Here is a 21,678-nt window from a genome sequence, read left to right as displayed (position 1 = left end):
GAGTCTCCACACTTTTGCCAAGTGACTGGCCCTGTCTTCTGATAGCTAATCTCGAGACTGTATGGGAGCTCATTTTGCTCTGTCTCAGGATGAAGTAGCAGGTCCTTCCAACCTGGCCATCTCAGAACTTCTGTAGCAAGCCCAAGAAGTGCCAAGAAAATTCAGTTTTATTAATTTAGTTTAAAAATTAATTTATTAATTTAGTTTAAAAATGCATTTCTCACATGGGCTTTAAAAAATGTGGAATGTGGGGCCAGGATTGTTGCTCAGTGGTACAGCACTTGCCTAGCATATGTGGGGTACCACATTTAAAAAAATAATAATGTATTTATTTGTGTCCATCTACAACAACAACAAAAAAAAAATTAAATGTGGAAGGTGAGGTACAATGAAAAATATCAGTTATGTAGGGAACAGCCATAGGCTTGAGACATAAAGCCCTTAAAATACTTAGGAATTCAGATGGGCCTCCGGATTATTGGCAAGGAAAGGGTGATGCAAGCAACACAAGTCTCTTGCTAAGAGGCTGAGGTTCTCCCAGATCCCTTGGATGGATTGTCAGCCTTATTTTTCCAGGGTCCACGGCGCTCTGTGGGGAGAACAGATGAAACAGTTGGCTCAGACCAGCAGGCCAGGCTGGTCCCAGTAGCGTCCATCTCTGTTTGCATAGTCCTGCATTACCATCCCATTGGATCCTGAAGAGACACTTTCTAGGGGCCCCCTTCCCTCCTCAGAGGATGCTGAAGAAAGTCCACCTGTGGTTGCCTGTTTCCCCTTCCTCCTCCCTTTCTCAGGGACTGTGGGAGCTTTCAAGTCCTGTTGGAGGCTGGTCTCCTCAGGCTGCTGTATTGCAGTCTTCTTGGGAAGGTGTCTCCTAGCCCTTGGTGTTCTGGAAGGGGCCTTGTTTGGAGGTGGAAGGTCCTAGGCAGAGACACGTGTCCCTGAGAATCCATGGCAGGCTTTCCTCAGAGCAGTTCTGAGGTTAGTTGGGATTCACCATTGACCCCAACCCACCCAACTTCATCCAGAGCCTATATGGCCAGAGCCTGGCCTGAGAGGCATGGTCAGGGCAGGAGAGAGTGCAAGGGAAGAAGGAGGAGCTGGCAACCATACCTCCAATTTTTCCTTGGGCCGAAGCTGTGTTTCCTGAGATTTCTTTTTTTGGGATTTGCTCCCTGTAGGACATGAGACTGGAGCTGGAGGATCCTATGGCCTCAGCCCCTTTCTCTAGACTCCCACTCTGTGGGATTACTCCAGGGGTTTGAGAGGGATGGGATCAGGAAAGGTGCTAGAGCCCTTGCAAGCAAGTTCTTTATAACTCTCTAAGCCTATTACATGAAGAGTTGCTTACCTTTGGGTGCCAGAGGCCCAGGATCACCCTAAAATGGTACAAGGACAATTCTGAATCAATCTGGGTTAGGGTAGGGGCAGTTTTCCTTGGAGAGGTGAAACACAGCTGTTCAGATTAATATAGTTCCCTACCTAGTAAAAACCTCCCCCAAATTTAGTTCATATCAACAAAGCTGTCCTGCTCTTGAACTGCTCCACTGGCTAGGCCCTGGGGGTCAGGAACGGTGACCCCTGAGAAGCCTCCACAGGTCCTAGGCGTCTCCACCTGGGAAAGACCCCAATTCCTGCCCTATTGTGCCTTCCACCCCACAGGCTTCCCTAGAATCTCTTGCCTATGCTAGCCATAGAGCCCAAACCTGGAACCAGATGGTACGGCCATGCCGATCCCGCAGAGAACTCATGCCTGGCATGCCATAGCACCTCAGCCAGGCTCGAAAGGCAGCAAAGTCTTCTTCCCCGTGCTCTGGCCCGTAGCCTTTGCCCCCTATGGGACAGAGGAACCAGCGGAGGTCAGAGGGCAGACACAGATTGAGGAGAAGTGGGGAGTCTGGTTCAACTTAGCCCAGACCTCAGCTGCACAAGCTGATGGACTGAGCCAGGGAGCCAAGCTCTCTCTCCTCCCACCTTTTTTTTTTTAATATTTTATTTACATATTAGTTTTTGGCAGACACAACATCTTTGTTTTTATGTGGTGCTGAGGATCGAACCAGGGCCGCACGCATGTCAGGCGAGCGCACTACCGCTTGAGCCACATCCGCAGCCCCTCTCCTCCCATCTTGATTGTGTGATTCTGAGTCATGGCTTCCCCACCCTGGAGTAGGGTTAAGAATCTTTGCCCTGTTCATTACATGGGTGGCTTGGGGGAACAGACATTTGCCAAGAGGAGGCTTAGTCTTTTTGGTCACAACAGGTTTATGAACTCCCTCCTCCAGTTGAGGAACCGGGTCTCAAAGAGAACTGCCCCAGGGTTACACAGTATGCCGAAGCAGAAGTCACTGGCCATCTTGGCCTCCCCAGGTCTCACCCAGCTGAACAACTTCCTTTGGCACTGAGTGGCACAGTTCCAGCAGGTCTGGGTTTTGCAGCTTGGCCCTGATCTTCTGGCTCAGGGTCATCTCTGGACTCTGAAGAAGGGGCAAGGAGGACCTAGCTGTCAGCATGGGGCAGGGCCACTCTGAAGGCAACAGACTTCCTCTCTGTGCTTGGCCAAAACTCTGAGGCAGCTCATTCCTCCCCCTACAAACACATTGTTGAGCTAAGCAGGAGATACCCATGCCCTTGCCACCTATGCCAACATAAGGTACTGACATGCATGCTCATGCATCACCCCTCCCTCTTGGCACCCTCACCGGCCGGTGGTGCTGCAGGGCCTCTAGCACAGTGCGGGCCTTCTCAAAGGGAGGGATCCTCAGCCTGGAGTGGTGTGGGAGAAGAGACCATGTTAAGCATTAGTATTGGCACACCTACCCCTGAAGCCCTCATGCCCTTGGCCTGCCTGCTGACCGGTATAGGATCTCTGCCCGCAGATAGTTGCCAATGCCATTGAAGAACCTCTGGTCCAGGAGGGCCTCGCAGATGGGCCGGTCAAAGGCCTTGTCTGATAGGTTTCGTAGCACATTCTCCCTGGAGGGGTACAGCCTGATGCATAAAACCCATCCCCAAACCCGGGGGTAGGGGAAAGGGCCTGAGAGAACCTGTTCCTGAGTACAAGAAGACTGGGTGTCCCAGCTCCCCTCAGTGCTGTGTAGGCATCTGGAGCCTAAGTTTTCCAATCTATTAAATGGGAACAATATGGATTTAAATTTATTATGAAAGGTGAAAAATACTAATTAAAAGCATGTGTTCAAGCTAGGTGCAGTGGCACACACCTGTAATTCCAGCAACTTAGAGGCTGAGACAGGAGAATTGCAAGTTCAAGAGCAGCCTCAGCAACTTAGTGAGAACCTGTCTCAACATAAAAAAAGCACTGGGATATAGCTTTATGGTAGATTACCCCTGGATTAAATCCCCAGTACCACCACAAACAGACACACAAAAAACATAAAAGGCAATATGTTCAAGGGACATGCATCTATATATGGTTGTGTGTTTATCAACAAAATTCCTTAGATGACTCGGGACAATTTTCAGCACAAGGTCATCACAGAACCTCAGGGATGTCTGTAGTCTGCAACACATTGTCTAGGATTCATGGTTGGCTAGAGACCATATGTGGATTTGACATTGGTTGGTTCCACTCATCTCAGGACCCTAAAGATTGCCTGGCTATGTGCAGAAGACATTTGAGAGCAACCCTTGGCTAGTGAGCACCCAGCAGCTCACCTCCAATTGTCAGGGTTCTCCTCATTCATGATGAAGAAATGCATCTTATTTCTTTGTGGAAAAAGATCAAGGAAGAGGAAAGCTGGGAATGTAACCACCATTTGACCCAGTTATTCCTCTTCTTGGACTATACCCAAAGGACCTAAAAACAGCATACTACAGGGACACAGCCACATCAATGTTTATAGCAGCACAATTCACAGTAGCTAAACTGGTGCCAACCTAGATATCCTTCAGTGGATGAATGGATAAAAAAAATATATATGGCATTTATATACAATGGAATATTACTCAGCACTAAAAAAGAATAAGATCATGGCATTTGCAGGGAAATGGATGGCATTAGAGCAGACTATGCTAAATGAAGTTAGCCAATCCCAAAAAAAGAAATGCCCAATGTTTTCTCTGACATAAGTGGGGATGACTCAAAGTGGGGTAGGGAGAGAGAGCATGGGAGGAAAATTACCTCTAGATAGGGAATGGAGGGGAGAGAAAGGGAATAGCTAGGATGGTGGAAGGAGACAGTCATCATTATACAAAATGTATGAAGATGTGAATTTGGTGTCAACATACCTTATATACAAACAGAAATATGATAAATAGTGGTATAAAGATGTATTAAGAATTGTATATGGGGCTGGGATTGTGGCTCAGCGGTAGAGCGCTCACCTAGCACCTGCGAGGCCCTGGGTTCGATCCTCAGCACCACATAAAATAAACAAATAAAATAAAGATATCATGTCCAACTACAGCTAAAAAATAAATATAAAAAAGAATTTCATGCAAAAAAAGAGTTCATGTATAATGCATAATTTGGCGTGAACATACTTTATATACAGAGTTACAAAAAATTGTGCTGTGAATGGATAATTATGAATGTAATGCACTCCACTATTGTCATGAATGTAAGAAATAAATTTAAAAAAAAAAAAAGAAAAAGATCAAGGAAGAATGACTGGGTGATGGGTACAAGGAAAGCGAGGCAATACTTGGGTTAAGGTAAGGGTGGAAGACTTGCTGGGTGGGGCTTAGAGCCCCACAGGCTCCCCAGTGGGAGGACCAAGAAAACAGCCTCAATGCTCATCATGAGAAACTCCAGTGTCAGCTGGCAGAAAACCTGTGGCCTGACTCCCTAGGAAAGGGGAAGTGGAAGGAAGCCAGAACCATGCAAAGAGGTTTCCCTGGCGAGGCACCAGTTTCATGCCCAGGAAGGCGAGGAGTGCCAGCAGTGATCAAGTCTAAGTGACAACTGCAGACACAAGATCCCTCTAGGAGGGAGAACTTGCCAAGTGCACTTCAGGTCTTTGCCTCTGTGATTTTTGCCAGTTAGAATGCTTTCCTCCATAGCGTTACATGGCTGGCTCAGTTCTGTCAGGCCTTAGCTCAAATATCACCTTCCTGGAGTGGTCATTCCCAAGGCACTCCCCGACCCTCAGAGTCACTCTTTTCTTCCTTCACCTGTTGGATTTTTCCTGAGGCATGTGTCTATTTGAACTCATCTTGTATTTCCTGGTTCCCTCATCCTACCAGAACATTAGTGCTGTGGGAGCAGGGGCCACGTTCTTGCTCACTCCTGAACCTCAACCTAAAATAAAGCCTCGCACAAAACAGAGACAGAGACTCATACATAATTTCCTCTTTAGGGGGAAGGACATGGCTGACACCATGTTATCTTTGACCTGAACCACATCCCAAATGAATTATTACTTTTCCTATAGGCAACGGTTAGTCATAGAGGAGACCACAGGACACAGTGCAGAATGTGGTAGGGCAATAAAACCTGACTTAGAAACTATTATCATTAGGTGGTCGATTTCACCTATGTAGCTTCACCTCTACTGTGTTGCCAAAACCCTCCACCTTTCCTAGCCTCCTAGGAGCACCAAGGAGCAGAGTGGAATTCTGAGCGTGGGCTCCAGCTCCAATGGTAACTGGCTCTATGTCCTCAGAGCAGTGCCCAACCATCCACCTCTGGGCTTCCTTCACCTCCCACATCTGTCTTAGGTTTCCATATCCGTTGACTCAGGGAGCTAAGGGACAGGACATGGACACTGTCTTGGACCACATCTGAGGGAACTCTCTGAGGGCTGAGACCCACACCCCGTTGGCCAACAAGGCACTTACCCAGAGCCAGGCCTGTTCATTACACCTGGGGCTGTCCTACCTGAACTGTTCATATTCCAGCAAGACACAGGGCCCACGACCTGGCTGCCACTTGCCCCCAGGGTCCCAGTGGCCAAATCGGCGGATATCCACGAAGCACAGAGCCAACCTCGGAGCAGGTGGAGCTGTGTAAAAGCGCAGATGAGCATGGGGTGGCAGTGCATCAGCAGGTGCCAACTGGAAGGAGCCAGACATGCCAAAGCGGAAGACGAGGGCCAGTGGCTCCTGTGGGGGCTGGGCCCCAGGCAGGGGACTCAGTGTCAGGCGCAGCTCTTTGCCCCGGGCTGAGGCGGAGATATGGTAGGCACTGCTCTCAAAGGGCACCTCAGGGTTGCGGCTGACAGAAGACTTCTCCACACACCCACCAAACACCAGCCCTCTGCATGCTTCATTCACAAAGTGACTGGCCAGATGCAGCTCAGGGCCCTCCGGCATTCTGTGGGAGTGGCTGTGCCCTGTAAGGGGAAGGAGAGCCACAAGTTGGGGAAGGTGGCACCTTATGAGGTAGGAATTATCACCTGTGATTTACAAAGAACTGAGTGACATGGCCATCTGGGACTGGCAGGAAACTGCTGGCCTGGCTAAAGTACTGGACAGTCAGGGAACTGGGAGCTCAGGCTGGGGGAAGAGCAGGACTCTCTTGTCTTCTGCTGGGGAAGCAGCAGGACATTAATGTCTTCCTTCCATTTGCTGGTTGCTTCCCCCACCCCGCTTTGGTACTAGGGATTGCACTCAACCACTGAGCCATATCCCAAGCCCTATTTTATATTTTATTTAGAGACAGGGTCTCACCGGATTGCAGAGGCTGGCTTTGAATTCATGATCCTTCTGCCTCAGCCTCCGAAACTGCTGGGATAACAGCCCTGAGCCACTTGGCCCAGCTTCCTCCGCTGCTTTCAGAATTAGGTTCCAACCCCTGCTGGTGCCTGCATCTTATGCCCCCGCCCCCCCGCCCGCCCCACACAAACCCCACACACACTTGCTCCAAGCACACTGCTCTTCTCATCTCCAGGCCTTTTTCCCAGCAGTCTCTTCCATTGGGACACTTGAGGGAAGTCCTCTCCAATGTCCCAGAGATAGTACCTCCCTCCCCCCTACCTTGTCTTTTTTCTTGCGGCCTTCCACAGTCTGAAAGAATCTCACCGTGTCTCCACGCCTCTACCTGCCATGGCAACCCAGAAAGTAAGCTCTGCTTACTCATCACCCCACCGTTTAGATGGCCCTGCATCTGCCCAGCACCCACCGAGGGAACGTGCCCAAGCTGGATAGGACTCAGGGGGCTGCAAACCCACACTGGGACGGCTGTTAGCTACCAGCCGGCCAGGACTGCGACGGGCTCGCCTGATCAGAGAGGGATCCAGGACCAGGACGAGGGAATGGTACGTCTGTGCCGGAGCCAGGTTCTCATACACCCGAAGGGGAGGTGGGGACTCCAGGAAGAGCTGCCCGAGCTCTGGGCCCTGGCCTCCAGGGAAATGGAGATGCCGGGTAGGGGCCCCGGTCCCAAGGGACGTTTAACTTACTTCTTCACTTTTGCCCAGCCTCTTTGCCACTTTCGTCTGATGCCAGGACTTTTCGGGATTGGAGGCGAAGGTGTGTGTCGGGTAGCTGGGGGGCATTTAACCTGGACAAACGCCTTTACTTCGCCCTCCCCCACCTCGGCACCGCCGGGGTCTGGTAAACCTTCAGATTTCCAGGTTTTCGAAGAGGCGGCGCTCTGTGGCCCTCCCCTGTCCCGCTCCCGCTGCGACCCAGTCCTCCGCTAACTCTGGCTTCCTTCCTTCTCCAAGTTCCCAAATCCCATCCCATGCCATCCCATCCCATCCTCAGCTCCGCGGCGCACTGCCACATCACCCGCGCTTCCCGGAATACCTGTGCTCAGTGCGGATCGCAGGCACTGTGCAGTCACCGAGGGGTTAATGCCAGAGCCTAAAGGAACTCTGGGAGTCGTGGTTGCCCCGCTGGAGCTTGCTGGGAAGTGTAGTTCCTCCGGGAGATCGCACAGACTGAGATGGGTCCCCCTCAAGCTGGGGGATTCCTGGATGTGGGACAACCTTAGAGACCGTAACCTGGTCGGGTGGTGGAGGAAAAACCTGTCTTCCCGCTGCCCGACGCCAGCAGGAAATGGGGTCAAATCTGGGGTCCTGAGTTGCAAAGGTGTGTGCAGCTGGGGGAAGTGGTCTGCTAGTCCCGAGCAGAATCAGCACCCCCAGCAGGAAACAGTGACGTCCCAATGCAAAGCCACCTGCAGCTGTGCGCAGGGATGCACAGGTGCACCATAAACGTAGGCCCTGGGGACCCAGTGATGGCTTTAAGTGTCCATCATAACACAAACAAAAACATCGTCACTGCCTGCTGGGCGGAAAGGGCAGTGAAGCAACAAAAACCAGACGCCCAGAAGTTGAACCCACTTCTGATAGTTCTGACTCCTATGGGGGAGGGTTGCTTTGCAGAGACATTTAGGCTATGTCGGATTCACAATGCTAAAGTCTGGCTGTCACAGCCTTGGGCACAAAAAGTGTGAACAAGATAGTATGCCAGGCAGGAAGGAACCGTGCAAAGTCTCCCAGATGGGTTGAAAGAACCTGGAAAAGTGCTGTGTGGCTGCAGTGTAGCTGGAGGTAGTGCTATATGGGGAGGACAGAGGGCCATACTGGACCTTGGGAGGCCTCTCTTAAGTTGCATTTTGTAGCAGGCACTGGTGCCTGCCCCTACCCATGACATGCCCTTCATCATACTACTCTGCTCCCTCACCTATTTATTCACTTCTATTAGCCAGAAGCCTTTAAAAGTAGACAAATCATTACATTTCATCCCCAATACTTCAGCATCTACCTCTAAAAAGCAATTTCCTTGCAAAGCCAATACCTTTATCATATCAAAAAAGTTAATAACTGCTTCTTTTTAAAAAAATATTTATTTTTTAGTTTTAGGTGGACACAATATCTTTATTTTTGTTTATGTGGTGCTGAGAATCGAACCCAGTGCCTCACGCATGCCAGGTGAGCACGCTCACATCCCCAGCCCCAATAACTGCTTCTTAATGTCATCTAATACCTAGTTCACATCCAAATCTCCCTACTTGTCCCCAAAACACTATTTTTTGGAGGGGGAGGGGTTTGCCTGGGATTGAACTCAGTGGTGCTTAACCACTGAGCCACATCTTCAGCCTTTTTATTTTTTGTGACAGGGTCTTGCTAAATTGCTTAGGGACACCATGACCAGATATATAGTTGATTTGTTTTTCCCATCCTACCCACCTCATCCCCTTATCCTTCCTTTTATTATTATTATTTTTTTAATCTTGATACTGACCTTTCTGAGAGTTCAAGTTGTTCCTTGGACATGTGAGTCACATTCACATTCAGGATTTCTCTGAATGTTTCTCAGAGTGTCATTAACTTGTTCCACTATCTGGAGTTTTTTTTGCATGATGGAATGAAGGCTCAATGCTGGATCATACACATTCAGTGTTACCTCTTAGATGCTGCTGTATACTCCAAATTGCATCACATCAGGATGTACAAAATACTGGGTTATGCCACTTTAGTGAGGATCAAACTGATTATGGGGGAGGCTGTGACAGTCAGACTTCTGCATTTTTTGGTTGTTGTTTGGTACCAGGAATTGAACCCAGGGGTGCTTAACCACTGAACCACATCTCCAACTATATATATATATATATATATATATATATATATATATATATATATATATATATAAATAAACAGGGTCTGAGTTGCTTAGGGCTTCACTAAATTGCTGAGGCTGGCTTTGAATTCACAATCCTCCCAAGTTGCTGGGGTTACAGGCAACTTGTGGTGTGCCACCACATCCAGCTAGACCTCGGCATTATGAAAAGTGTTTCATACCTTGTGATCACTAAAGCAACCTATAGTGTGCTTTGATTTTTTGTTCTCTCATTTGTTTCAATTAAGATGTAATTTATATATACTACAATTCCCTTATCAGTGTGAGTTTTGACAAATGCATACAGTTGTGCAACTATAGCCACAATCAGGATAAAATATACATCACAGAATGACTCTCAATAGATAAGACATGGAAATAACCTAAAGGTCCATCTGCAGATAAATGGATTTTTTAAAAATCTGGCATATACACACAGTGGAGTAGTATCCCAACTTTAAAAAAGGGAATCCTGCCATAGACAACAACATAGATAACCTTCAGGACATTATGCTAAGTGATGTGAGTTAGTCACAGAGAACTAATACTGCATGTCTATTTGAGGTGTCTAAACAACAAAGATTAAAGCAGAAAGGAGAATGATGGGTTATCAGAATGAGGGCACAGAAGAGGGGAAGTTGCTATTCAATAGGTATATAGTTTCAGTTATGTAAGATGAGTAGAGTTCTAGAGATCTTCTTCTTGGACTCTCCCTGCCCCACCCTGGCATCAGTCTTTCCAAAAGGAGCTCTGGTTAGCCTAAGCCAATCCTGAGACCAGACAACTTAGCTCTAGCTGCTAGAACGGAAGTCCACCAACTGGGTAGTTTAAATTTATTTCTCACAGTTCTGGAGGCTGGGAAGTCCGTGATCAAGGTGCTAGCAGATTCATTTCCCAATGAGAGCCTGTTTCTTGCCTTGTGGACAGCCACCTCCTTCCCTGCGCTCACAGAGCCCTTCTCAGTGCACACACATGGAGAGCATGGCTTCCACATTCAAACTGTAGGGACATCACCACTCAGGATCACTGAAGTTTCTTCCCCTCATGCTACTCCACTAAGGCAGCTGAGCTAGGGAGGCTGCTAGAGGAGGCTGTTGCCACTGAGTGGTTCAGGCCTGGGTTCTTCTCTCTTTCTACAGAAGAGGGCAGACACAGGGCATTTGGCATCTGGGCCACTCACTTGCTACCAACCTGAAGACAAGACCAGTGCAGAGAGGGCAGAGCCAAGAACATCACAAGTCTAGGAGCCAGCACCCTATCTACAGACACTCCTATCTACAGACACACTGTTCATTTGGGGCTTCAGCCAGCAATGAGAAAACGAGTGATGGGCCAGGTCAGAATGTCACTTGGTTTCTTTCACAAAAACCCTTAATTAGAAAAAAGAAAAAAGAAGAAGGAGGAGGAAAAAAAAAACACCCTCACATATACTCCTTTACATTCCTGTTTATTTTTCCTGCTCACAAAAGCACCTGAAAGTGCCTTTCAAGGAGAGAAAATGCTAGAGCAGTTCCTCAGAAGCCCAATGCTGAAGTCTCAAGGGGGAAGCCAGGAGACTAGACCAGGCACCCCCAGCATCCTAGAACTGGGGCCAGGCCCAGAAGAGTTTTAGAGGGCAGCAACTCGACACACAAAGGGCAGCTCTGCACAGGTCAGGAGCACCCTTCTCAGCCCAAGGAGCTCATCAGGCTCTGGGCCTGCTTCAGTTCTGCAGGGGCAAGAAATGGACAGGAGGGAAGCAGTCAAATGAGGTCTGGGAGGGCCCCTCACCCCTCCAGGTGCAGCTGAACCTCACCTGCCAGGAGAACCTGGAACTTGTCTGCTGAGAGGGACATGACCACAGGCTGAGTCGAGGCACCTGGGGCAGGTGCCACCTCCAGTCGCAGGTGCACCATGGGCTCTTCCACAGAGTGCAGCAGGCTGGAGCTGAGAGTATAGTCCACCCTCCAGCCCACTCCTGCCAGCCTGTTTACTGTGGAACAGGGTAGGGCATCTCTCAGGCAGGCGAGCCAGGCAGCCTGCGGTCCACATCCTGGTTTGGCCTGTAATACCTCGAGGCTGTGTGGTCTCTCAAGCTCTTGCCCTTTGACCCAGGCTTGTTACAGGGCAGGTACTCAGTCATTAAGAATTCAAATATTCACCACAAGCCTCAAAGAAAATAAAAACTTCTAGACTGCAGTCAGGAGATCTAGGGCCAGGTCCCAGCCCTGCACCTGCTCCATGTGCTGAGGCCTCAGAACTGGCAGTCAGCACACTGCGTGCACCTTCCAGAGTGGAGCCTGGCACCTACCCTGCTGGGCCCCATACTCACCACGTAAGCTGCAGGCCCGTAGGTGCTCCTGCAAGGGACTCTGCTTCTCCTCGTAACAGCGGCACAGGCTGGCTGCATGCTCTAGGGGCAGATGGCAGTTGGCTGAGGTGGCAGGTGGGGCTATGGATGGGACCACCCAGAGGGCAGGTTTCGGGCTCCAAGCCCAGAATGGGCAGGCACACCCCAGGGTCACATAGCCTGGCCTGCTCTTTAGCAGCCCTTGCCCACAGGCTAACCACCTGCCCATCCCCATCCTGTACCTTTGGGCAGTCCCAGCTGCTGCAGTTCACTGGACAAGGACTCGCCATCCACACTATGCTTGGCTGCACTGGAGAGGATGAAACTCAGCACAGCGACTGTGGCCTTCACATCACCTGACTCTGCAGACCCATAAGTGGCACAGGGTGTCACTGTGGCTCCAGCCACCTTTCTGTTGCCCTTTCATCTTCAGCTCAGAGCCCAAAGCTTCCTTGAGCCACAGGCACTGCTACTGCCCCACCAGAAGCCGGCAGAGGATGGGGGCAGGATCACTGAAGTTTCTTTCCCTCATGCTACTCCACTAAGGCAGCTGAGCTAGGGAGGCTGCTAGAGGAGGGGTCCTCCATGCCAGCATCAGGTTGAGAACCCAGGACCACCCAGGGCCCGTGGACACAGTGGCTACTCACCAAACTTAGCATCAGCAGTGAGCTTCAGGATCTTTTCATACTATGGGGAAAGGAGGCCCTCAGGGGGGTGCCAGAGCCCTGCTCGGCAGCCCCCACCCCCATCCTGCATCCTGTGTGAGGAACAGTCTGGGGCTGAAGAAAAGGATGGGGGTGTCCAGAAAGGCTGGGAGGCTGGATCACCCACCTCCCTGGGGTCATAAGGTCATGTGACAATGGGATCCTGGGCTGTACTTACATCAATCCCCTGTCCCAGAAGCTCCTTCAGCACTTGGCTACACAACAGCCGCAGCTTCACAGAGGACTGGAAGGAAGTGCTCATATTAGCCAGACTGACACATCTCACCCCTCACTGCTCAGGGACTGGATCAGACAAGGCTAGCCATGTGATCAAGGTCATGCAGCATGGGAGCATAGGCTGAGAGCACTGAGGCCCCAACCTAAGTGAGATCCCCACTTAGATCCCACCCTCTACTTTCACAAACCCCAGTGCCAACCTCCTCTCCCCCCACCCTGAGAAGACTCCAATCACTCAACAATCTTGGCCAGTGTGCTGATCTCTGCCAGGACCCAGTCAGGACAGTCCAGATCACCACAGAACCGGAACCTCTGCAAAGGAATGAGGCAGGCTCGCTGCAGGGAGGGCTGAGGTGTGGCCAAGATCCATGTCCAATCCATGCCACTTGCCCTCCCCTATCAGGGAGAACTCTTCTCCCTGACCCACAACACCACCAGACCTCGTTGGTGTCTACTCCAGGCATTGCTTTCTCTTTGACAGATCCCATTCTGAAAGCCCAAGGTTCAGCAAGAAACAAATCTCTCTTACCTCCACTCCAACCCCACCACGGCTCCAGCCACACTGGTTCCCTGCTGTTCCCCTTATGCCAACCCCATTCCCACCTGTGTCCTCACTGTCCCCTCTATGGTTTTCTCTCTCATTTCATTCAGGGCCCTGCTTAAATGACCCTTTGTTGAGTGGGCCCTTCCACATCATACTTCCTAAAATGGCCCCTTGCATAAGGAAATTTGGGAGTCCGTGGATATGTTCATTATCTTGATCATGGTGATCCAAGGCCCAGCAAGATTTGGCCTTTGCTTGCTGCCCTGCCTCACCTTTCCCCAACCTCTGATCAACTACTGTAGCTACGCAAGATGCATGCATTCTGGGGGGAACCTTACCCTCTCAAAAGAGTCTGCACATACTCTTCCCTGTCTGAAGATACCTTCCTGCCACTCTTTTTAAAAAATATTTATTTTTTAGTTTTAAGTGTACACAATATCTTTATTTTTATGTGGTGCTGAGGATTGCACCCAGTGCCTCATGCATGCGAGGCAGGCACCCTACCACTGAGCCACAACCCCTGCCCGCTTCCTGCCAATCTTGCTTCCTAACCTCTAGTACGCAAATGGACTTCACCCAGCCTGTTTCCACTCCACCCTCAGGTGGATTCCATTCTCAGGAAGCCTCCCAACACCATGCACAAGGCACAGTCAGGCCTCTACCCCTGGAGTCTTAACTATGACCCTCAATTCATGCCTCTGACTTCACTCCCTTACTGCCACTTAAGTCCAGCACCTGACATAGACCAGGCACTCATCTGTTGAATGAATGGATGGATAAGGTGAGAAGTTCCAATATAAAACTACTCTCTGGCTCTGGAAAGAGCAGAGAGGATTCTAATAGTGTGCAAGAGTGGATCAATTCCATGGGACTGGAGGGCTGGGGCAGTGGGCACCTTTAGAGGCCCTCTTAGGAACCCTATAAGGACTCCTGCTCCTGCCAACCCCCCAGTTCCTGCTCTGGGAGACGAGGGCTCTTTCTTCCAGTCAAAGAGCAGCCCTGGACTCTAAGCTGGTGGGTCTCATCTGTCTCATCCCCGGGCTGAGAAGCAGGGGACGGAGAGGGGCCTTTCTCTCCTGGCTCAGCCCTCACCACCGCCCCCGCAGTGGTTAAGATGAGCAATTCCCCGCTCCCAGGGCCACCGTCACACCCTTCCCGCCCCGGCACCCAGGCATTACATCTCGGCCGGTGCCTCACCATCGCGCCAGGAGGCCGGGGCCCAGGCCTTGCTTCTTCCGGTCGCTCAAGGTCAGCTGATCCCGCGATCACGTGATCCGCCTCTGCGCCTGGGAGGGTAGGGCCGCCCCGCGAGAGTGCTAGCGGGTCTCCGCTCGCTGGAGGTGCCAGGGCTCAAAGGCCGGCGCGTTCGCCCCTGTCTCCAGAATCCTTTCCTGAAAACCGCCAGCGCCGTTCCCCAGTTTAACTGAGGGCAGAAGCAAGGCAGCGGGAAAGGAGGAGGGGAGTTATTTCATTTGTTTAACTTGGGCAGGATCCCGGCGGCCAAGGGTATTCGGGTCTTTTCCATGTTTTCCACCATGAAGCATCGACTTACAGCTGTGGGTTGTGCGAAGGGCTTATTTTAAAAACTTTGTTGAAATATGGATACATATACAGGAAATTGTGCATAATTTAAGTATAAATTCTTTTCTAAGTATAAAGCTTAAAGAATTTTTGTAAACTGTACACCCCGTGTAACCATATAAGGAAAGAACGTTTCCAGTACCTCTGCTCTCTCCTTCGAGTGTGCACGGGTATTTTATTTCATTTTGACGAACCCTCCTAGGTGCTAGCAGAAAGGACTGTAACAATTTACAGGATCAGGAAAACCCTTTTCCATCAACTTCACCAACACCAGACTTTTAATTTAATTTTGTCAGATCTAATGAGAGAAAATTTTTTTTTTCTCTAAATTGCAGTAATGTGCTTGCTGAGTGACTCAACAACTGTGGGTCTAGGAAAAGTAAGTTTCCAACGTTGACTTAAAAAAGCTTTTTTAAAAATTTTTTAAATTTTATTTGTTCTTTTTATATAGGCAAGACAGTAGAATGTATTTTTGGCATATTATACATACATAGAGTATAACTTATTCTAATGAGGATCCCTATCTTATGGTTATACATGGGTAACCCTGGTTGTGTGTTCAAATACAAGGCTAGGAAAGTTATGTCCCCTTACTTATACTGTCCTTCCTATTCCCTGTCCCCTCCCTTCCTTTCGTTTCCCTTTGTCTAATTCAATGGACTGCCTTGAAAACTTTTTTTTTTAAATCAGAAACTAGACTAAGGAATGAAGAAGAAATTGAGTAGTTTGAGATCTCTCCTCTCCTCAATGTTGTGGCTGTCTCATCTACACTAGGTCTGCTGGATATCACAGCCCTTTGAGCTTTCAAAGGACAAATAGAAGGCCAGGGATGTAGCTCAGTGGTAGAGTGCTTGCCCTGGATTTGATTCCCAGCACTGCAAAAGAAAAAGATAAGGAATAGATTTAGAGTCCATGAAAATTAAACTTCTTCGTAAAATAGAAAGAAATCATGTCCCAGTTTGCGCTAATATTGATACCATTCACAGAGTTTTTTAAATCATAAACCCAGCATATCAAAGACAACAATGTGTTAAAATATCATGCCATATCAAAATTACTTTAAGAACATTTGAATGGCTCAATTTGTATTTAATCATATCAATAGGTGGATATATTGAAAAATCATTTTTTAAAAAATGTTTTTTAGTTGTAGATGAACACAATATTTTTTATGTGGTGCTGAGGATTGAACCCAGTGTCTTCCACATGCAAGGCAAGCACTCTACAACTCCAGCCCTGAAAAATTATTTTTGATTAAAAAATAGAAAAAAGGAAATGAGAAATAGATGAAAACTGCCTTAAGTTGATAGAGTATTTGAAAACAAAAGAGCAAAAATAACATCAGACAAATTATTTAAATTTGGGAATAAGGTAAAAAGGTGGACAGAGTGTTCTTTTTATGTCATTAGGAGCTTCATTTCACAGATATTTGCTTCACAAATGAAATTATTTGGTTACTTACAGCAGTGATTCTCAAATTTTGGAGTGTCCCTGAAGGACCTACGGGCTTGTTGGAACAGATCGCAGGGTCACTCTCTGGACACCTACTTCAGTATGTCTGGGGTGGGATCTGAGAATGTGCATTTTCAACAAGTCCCTAGGTGATGGCAGTGCTTCCAGTTTGTTATCACACCTTGAAAACCACTAATAGAAAATGCAACTGAAAGTTACATGTTAACTTGCAGATAGAAATTCTGTTCAGTAGAAAAGATAACCGGGGACGATTATAGCTTTCTTGCCCTGTAGAACATTAACGAGTTTTGTCTCTAACTCAGCACACATTTCAAAGTACCTTTCCTGATGTGCTATAGATACTGTCTCAATTGTTTTTTGAACTGGCTGTGTCATCTTGCTCATGTACAGGCCCAGAGCCCTGACCCACTGCAGGCCCCACTCTTTCCCTGTGTTCTCTAAGACCGAAGGCAACTATGGTAAAGTGCCCTGTGTCCTGGGGGCCAAGAAAGGTGAGGGGTTGTCCCACCTACTGTCTACCAGGCCCCAGAGCAGAGAATAGCCCTATCCACCCAAGCCTAACACCATATCCTAGGGACTGGTCCACTTGAAAGCAGTAGCTCAAGCTTCCCCGAGTTCCCCAGAGAGGATTTCCTTGACCACAGGCACTACTCAGGCTGTGGGTGGCCCAGAAACCTGAATTGGCATGGATGTAGCCACAAATTTGTCTCTCAAGAGCTTCCAGGGCTTCTGGTAACTGGTTTATATTTGGGTTTGCGAATAGAGGCTATCCCCCAGCAGGAAAGCAGGGAACAGGTGTTACACACATCAGTCCTCTGCAAGGAGAAGTTCTCCAGGCTCAGGGCAGCTATTAGCCTTTGGCCCAGATGAGTGGTCCTTCAAGTTGGGTATGGTGGTGCATTCCTATAATCCCAGTGTCTCAGGAGGCTGAGGCAGGAGGATTACAAGTTCAAAGCCAGTCTCAGCAAATTAGCAAATCGGTCTCAGTCTTGCTAAGTAACTTAGCAAGACCCTGCCTAAAAATAAATAAAATGGACTGGGGATGTGGCTCAGTGGTTATGTGCTCCTGGGTTCAACCCCTGGTAATCCCCCCAAAAAAAGTAGCACCTCAAATGGGAGCCCCTCTTCCCACCTCCTTGTGCCCCTACTATCCTCACCTGACTGCTCTCCCGCCACCCCAGCCAAGTTACATTCTGGAAAACCTCTACATGTCCTTGGGAAGTCACTTCCTTCTTCTTCTCAGAGCTGTTGTCCCCACCCCATTCCCATTTGCTACCTTTCATGCAATGCAGAGAGATGACCAGTTTCTGTTCCTGGGTCAGAGCAGAACTTAAGGGGCCAGGTGGGCCTGATGGCCTCACTGTCCCCTTTGTCCTTCCTGCACACAGAAAAGGGGCAGGATGACTGGCCATCTGCCCTGACTCCCAACCCTACACCCTCCAGGCCAGAACTGTAGAGTCCTCCCTCCTTTGCTCATCTGGAGTGGCAGCACTGGATGGAGGGATTTTTTGTTTTTTTGTAGTGCTGGGGGTCAAACCAGGTCCTCTCACATGCCAAGCAAGCGCTGTACCACTGAGATACACTCGCAGCCCTGGAGGAAGACAGGGATGGGGCTGATCTGAAGGGCAGGAGATCATGGACAAGTCATGGGGTACAGTGCAGCGGAGAGTGGTAGATCAAGCTCTCTAGGCTTACCTGAAACAATGGAGCCAGCACCCCCTTGTCTAGCCCCACCTACCTCACAGGTGGAAAGGGGGACTTCATAGAGAGTGGCGGCAAGCAGAAAAGGCCAGGCCACCTTCATCTGACCTTCTACTGGCCTGGGTGAAGGGTAGAGGTCAGAGCTGGAGGTCTCCGGACTCCTGGCCCTGCACTGGTGGAGGCAAGGCCCAGGCAGGGGCAGGGGCAGCAGCACCCAAGTCACGGAGCCCAGGGAGGAAAGAACTGACCAGAGTCCTGGAACCCTGGTGCTAGCTTAGGGCCCCCTCCTTCCCCCACAGATTGAGGTGGTGTCCAGTTTGGCCTCTGGTCAAGATGTAATCTTCTGGCTTCTGACTCCAAAGCCCACCTTACCTCACCTTTCCCTCTTCTCACCTGAAGGTGGCATGAAAGTCCATATGAAAGGTGAGCATTTCCCTGAGCAGGGCTGCTGGGCTGGGACACAGCTCTGGGGGCTGGTGCAGGAAAGGTCAATCCCTGAGTCTTTGCAATTCGAACCCTCAGTTGAGCCTTGCCCCACCACACAGCTATGTTTGGGGGCTTCATGGGAGGCCAGGGGATGTCAGGGACAAGGCCTTCCTGAGATATCCATAATAGCACTGCTAATGCCAGACCCACCACAAACCCCGTGTCCCCCAGTCTGCCTCCCAAGCTTTCCTTGCCTCCCCTCCCCAGTCTGCTAAAAAGGGAACTGGCCCCATCCAGACCCACTGGAGAAGGGTCTTGGGAAACCACCTGTTGGGAGATTAGCTCTACCTTAGTTTACTTTTTCATTCCCCAAACATCCACTGTCCACATTGCAGAGGCTGGCTTTGAACTTGTGATCTTCCTGTCTCAGCCTCCTGAGCCACTGGAATTACAGGCATGTGCCACCACACCCAACTCATGTTGATTTTTTTTTTTTTTTTTTGGTACTAGAGATTGAACTCAGGGGCACCAACTGAGCCTCATCCCCAGCCATATTTTGTATTTTATTTAGAGACTGGGTCTCTCTGAGTTGTTTAGCGGCTAACTTTTGCTGAGACTGGCTTTGAACTCACGATCCTCCTGCCTCAGCCTCCCAAGCCACTGGGATTATGCCACACATGGCTCATGTTGATTTTTATTTGTTTTTATTGTTATTTTTTTGTTACTGGAGATTGAACTCAGAGGCACCAACTGAGCCACATCCCCAGCCCTATTTTGTATTTTATTTAGAGGCAAGGGTCTCACTGAGTTGCTTAGCACCTCAGGTTGCTGAGGCTGGTTTTGAACTTGTGATCCTCCTATCCCAAGTTGTTGGGATTACAGGCATTCACCACTGTGCCTGGCCCCATGTTGATTTTTTAAAGATGATTTTTAATACACTTAAATTACATAACTGAACATGATTACTAATATAAAATTGTGACTGAATATGATCATGTAATAATCACAAAATATAGAAGTTAAAAACAAACTAAAAATCAATCAATAAACCTCTTCTCCCCTCAAATAACAGTCTTTTCCCAATGTATGCAACTGTACATGTAAATTTCATGAGATGCTATCTTGAATTCTTAGAAAAATGTTGCCTTGATAATGGGCCTAAATTATTCCTGTAGTAAATCCTTCTCTGAAACTGTCCTAACGAAGGTTAAAAGCAAACCTTAAATGGAGCCAACTTATTTCAGGTAATAGGTGCTGGAACAAAGTACAACACTATGTAAAGGAAAACAACAAAATCCAGCATCCACAACATAAATGTCATAATGTCAATCACCCAGTCAAAACCTTGGCAGTCAAAAACTGCCAGAGGGCTGGGGATGTAGCTTGGGGTAGAACACTTGCCTCGCCAAACACACACACACACACACACACACACACACACGGGGGGGGGGGATTAGCAGATAAAGAAATTTAAAATCTGCTGTTATAAATATACTCCATGGGCCAGAGTCATGGCTCAGTGGTAGAGCACTTGCCTAGTGTGTGTGAGGCACTGGGTTTGATTCTCAGCACCTCATAAAAAAAAATAAATAAAGTTATTTAAAAAACTAGATGACCATCTTTTAAAAATACATACATACATATACTCCATGAAAAATTTGAACATGCCAGGTATGGTGGGTGGTGCATGCCTGTAATCCCAGTGACTCAACTGGCTAAGGCAGGAGGATCACAAGTTCAAGGCCAAACTCACAGTGAGACCCTGTCTCAAAATAAAAAAAGGACTGGGAATGTGGCTCAGTAGTAAAGCACCCCTGGGTTCAATTCTCAGTAACAAAAAAAAAAAAAAAGGGAGAGAGAGATCTGTGGAAGTTGTTTTTTTGTTTGTTTTGTTTTGTTTTTTAAATAAGAATCTCTGGAGATAAAGTCAACCTGCGCAGGAGTAATAGCAGATTAGTCACCTCAGGGAAAAAGGTCAGTGAATCTGAAGGGAATGAGCTTGACATTACCCTCAAAAAATCAAAAAGCAAAACAAAAAAAAAAGAAGAGAACATTAGGAATTTGTGAAAAGAATACCAAGTGTTCTGGAATCTCAGAAACATGAGGGGACAGAGAAATGCTTGAAGAAATCATGATGAAAAATTTTCCAAATTTAATGATAACTATAGTTTCACAGACCCAAGATCCTCAATGAACCCTAAGAAGAAACCTACACCAAAGCATAGCATAATAAAACTGCTTTTAAAAAGTCATAAATAAGCCAGGTGATACCAGCAGCTCAGGAGGCTGAGGCAGAGGATTACAAGTTCAAAGCCAGCCTCAGCAACTTAGCAAGAATCTTTCTCAAAATTAAAAAAAAAAAAAAAAATCTTAATGTAAGGTCAGGCAGCAGCGACCAAAAGGAGGCAGATTTTAAAAGGCTGCTGAACGAGGCTTTGTTGAGATTTTGCCCCTGGCGGAACCCTCAGACCAAGGGAGCAGGTCTAAGGAGAAGCGCGCTGGGGCTCAACCGGACTGGAATTTTTATTGGGCTTAGGGCAGCAAGGGAGGGCTCGGGATGGGAAGAGAGGTTTTTAGGGTCCCTTGTCCTACTGGGGTTGGTCAGGAGTAGCTAGCTAAGATCCAGAATTGGCCAGGAGACCCCACTGATTGACAGGCAGTTCCCTCGGGGCTGGAGTTGTGGCTCAGTGGCAAAAGCTCCCCTGAGCAATCCCTGCTACCAAAAAGAAAAAAAAAAATCTTTATTCAGTAAAAATATTCTTTTTTTTTTTAAGAGAGAGTGGGGGGGAGAGAGAGAGAGAGAGATTTTTAATATTTAGTTTTTAGTTCTCGGGGACACAACATCTTTGTTGGTATGTGGTGCTGAGGATCGAACCCGGGCCGCACGCATGCCAGGTGAGCACGCTACTGCTTGAGCCACATCCCCAGCCCCAGTAAAAATATTCTTAAAAAATGAAGGCAAATGAGTTTCCTACACAAACAGAAGCTAGTTGTCACCAGCAGACCTATACTACAAGATACATTAAAATTAAACTGGGTAAAGTGGTGCATGCCTGTAATCCCAGTGACAAGGGGGGCCTAGGCAGGAAGATCTCAAGTTGGTGACCAGTCTCAGCAACTTAGTGGGACCCTATCAAAAAAAAAAAAAAAAAAAAAAA

General features: G+C 48.4%; 2 protein-coding genes across 9 annotated transcripts; both read right to left on the bottom strand.

The window, feature by feature from the left end:
- Positions 1 to 178: 178 nt before the first annotated feature.
- On the bottom strand, positions 179 to 7,784 carry Neil1 (nei like DNA glycosylase 1). Of its 8 annotated transcripts, none has more exons than XM_026387816.2 (11): positions 7,708 to 7,755; positions 6,934 to 6,997; positions 5,837 to 6,290; positions 2,854 to 2,973; positions 2,700 to 2,763; positions 2,375 to 2,474; positions 1,707 to 1,834; positions 1,352 to 1,379; positions 1,114 to 1,175; positions 682 to 921; positions 179 to 589 (listed from the first exon to the last, which is right to left on the bottom strand). In XM_026387816.2, the coding sequence occupies exons 3-11, from the start codon at positions 6,268 to 6,270 to the stop codon at positions 476 to 478; spliced, it is 1,290 nt and encodes a 429-aa protein (XP_026243601.1). In that variant the 5' UTR covers positions 6,271 to 6,290; positions 6,934 to 6,997; positions 7,708 to 7,755; the 3' UTR covers positions 179 to 475. The 8 variants fall into 8 exon arrangements, 6 of the variants coding, with proteins under 6 accessions (XP_026243601.1, XP_026243597.1, XP_026243598.1 ...); XM_026387812.2 differs by lacking the exon at positions 7,708 to 7,755 and adding an exon at positions 7,359 to 7,695; XM_026387813.2 differs by lacking the exon at positions 7,708 to 7,755 and adding an exon at positions 7,359 to 7,695 and having other exon boundaries at positions 756 to 921.
- Positions 7,785 to 10,956: 3,172 nt separating this feature from the next.
- On the bottom strand, positions 10,957 to 14,609 carry Commd4 (COMM domain containing 4). The gene is made up of 8 exons (XM_026387780.2): positions 14,537 to 14,609; positions 13,036 to 13,107; positions 12,737 to 12,802; positions 12,502 to 12,541; positions 12,097 to 12,216; positions 11,837 to 11,917; positions 11,321 to 11,497; positions 10,957 to 11,233 (listed from the first exon to the last, which is right to left on the bottom strand). The coding sequence occupies exons 1-8, from the start codon at positions 14,537 to 14,539 to the stop codon at positions 11,193 to 11,195; spliced, it is 600 nt and encodes a 199-aa protein (XP_026243565.1). The 5' UTR covers positions 14,540 to 14,609; the 3' UTR covers positions 10,957 to 11,192.
- Between the last annotated feature and the right edge of the window lie 7,069 nt (positions 14,610 to 21,678).

The sequence above is a fragment of the Urocitellus parryii genome, chromosome 6 (genome assembly GCF_045843805.1).
Source record: "Urocitellus parryii isolate mUroPar1 chromosome 6, mUroPar1.hap1, whole genome shotgun sequence".
Lineage (NCBI taxonomy): Eukaryota > Metazoa > Chordata > Mammalia > Rodentia > Sciuridae > Urocitellus > Urocitellus parryii.
This window is presented reverse-complemented; position numbering and strand designations above follow the sequence as displayed.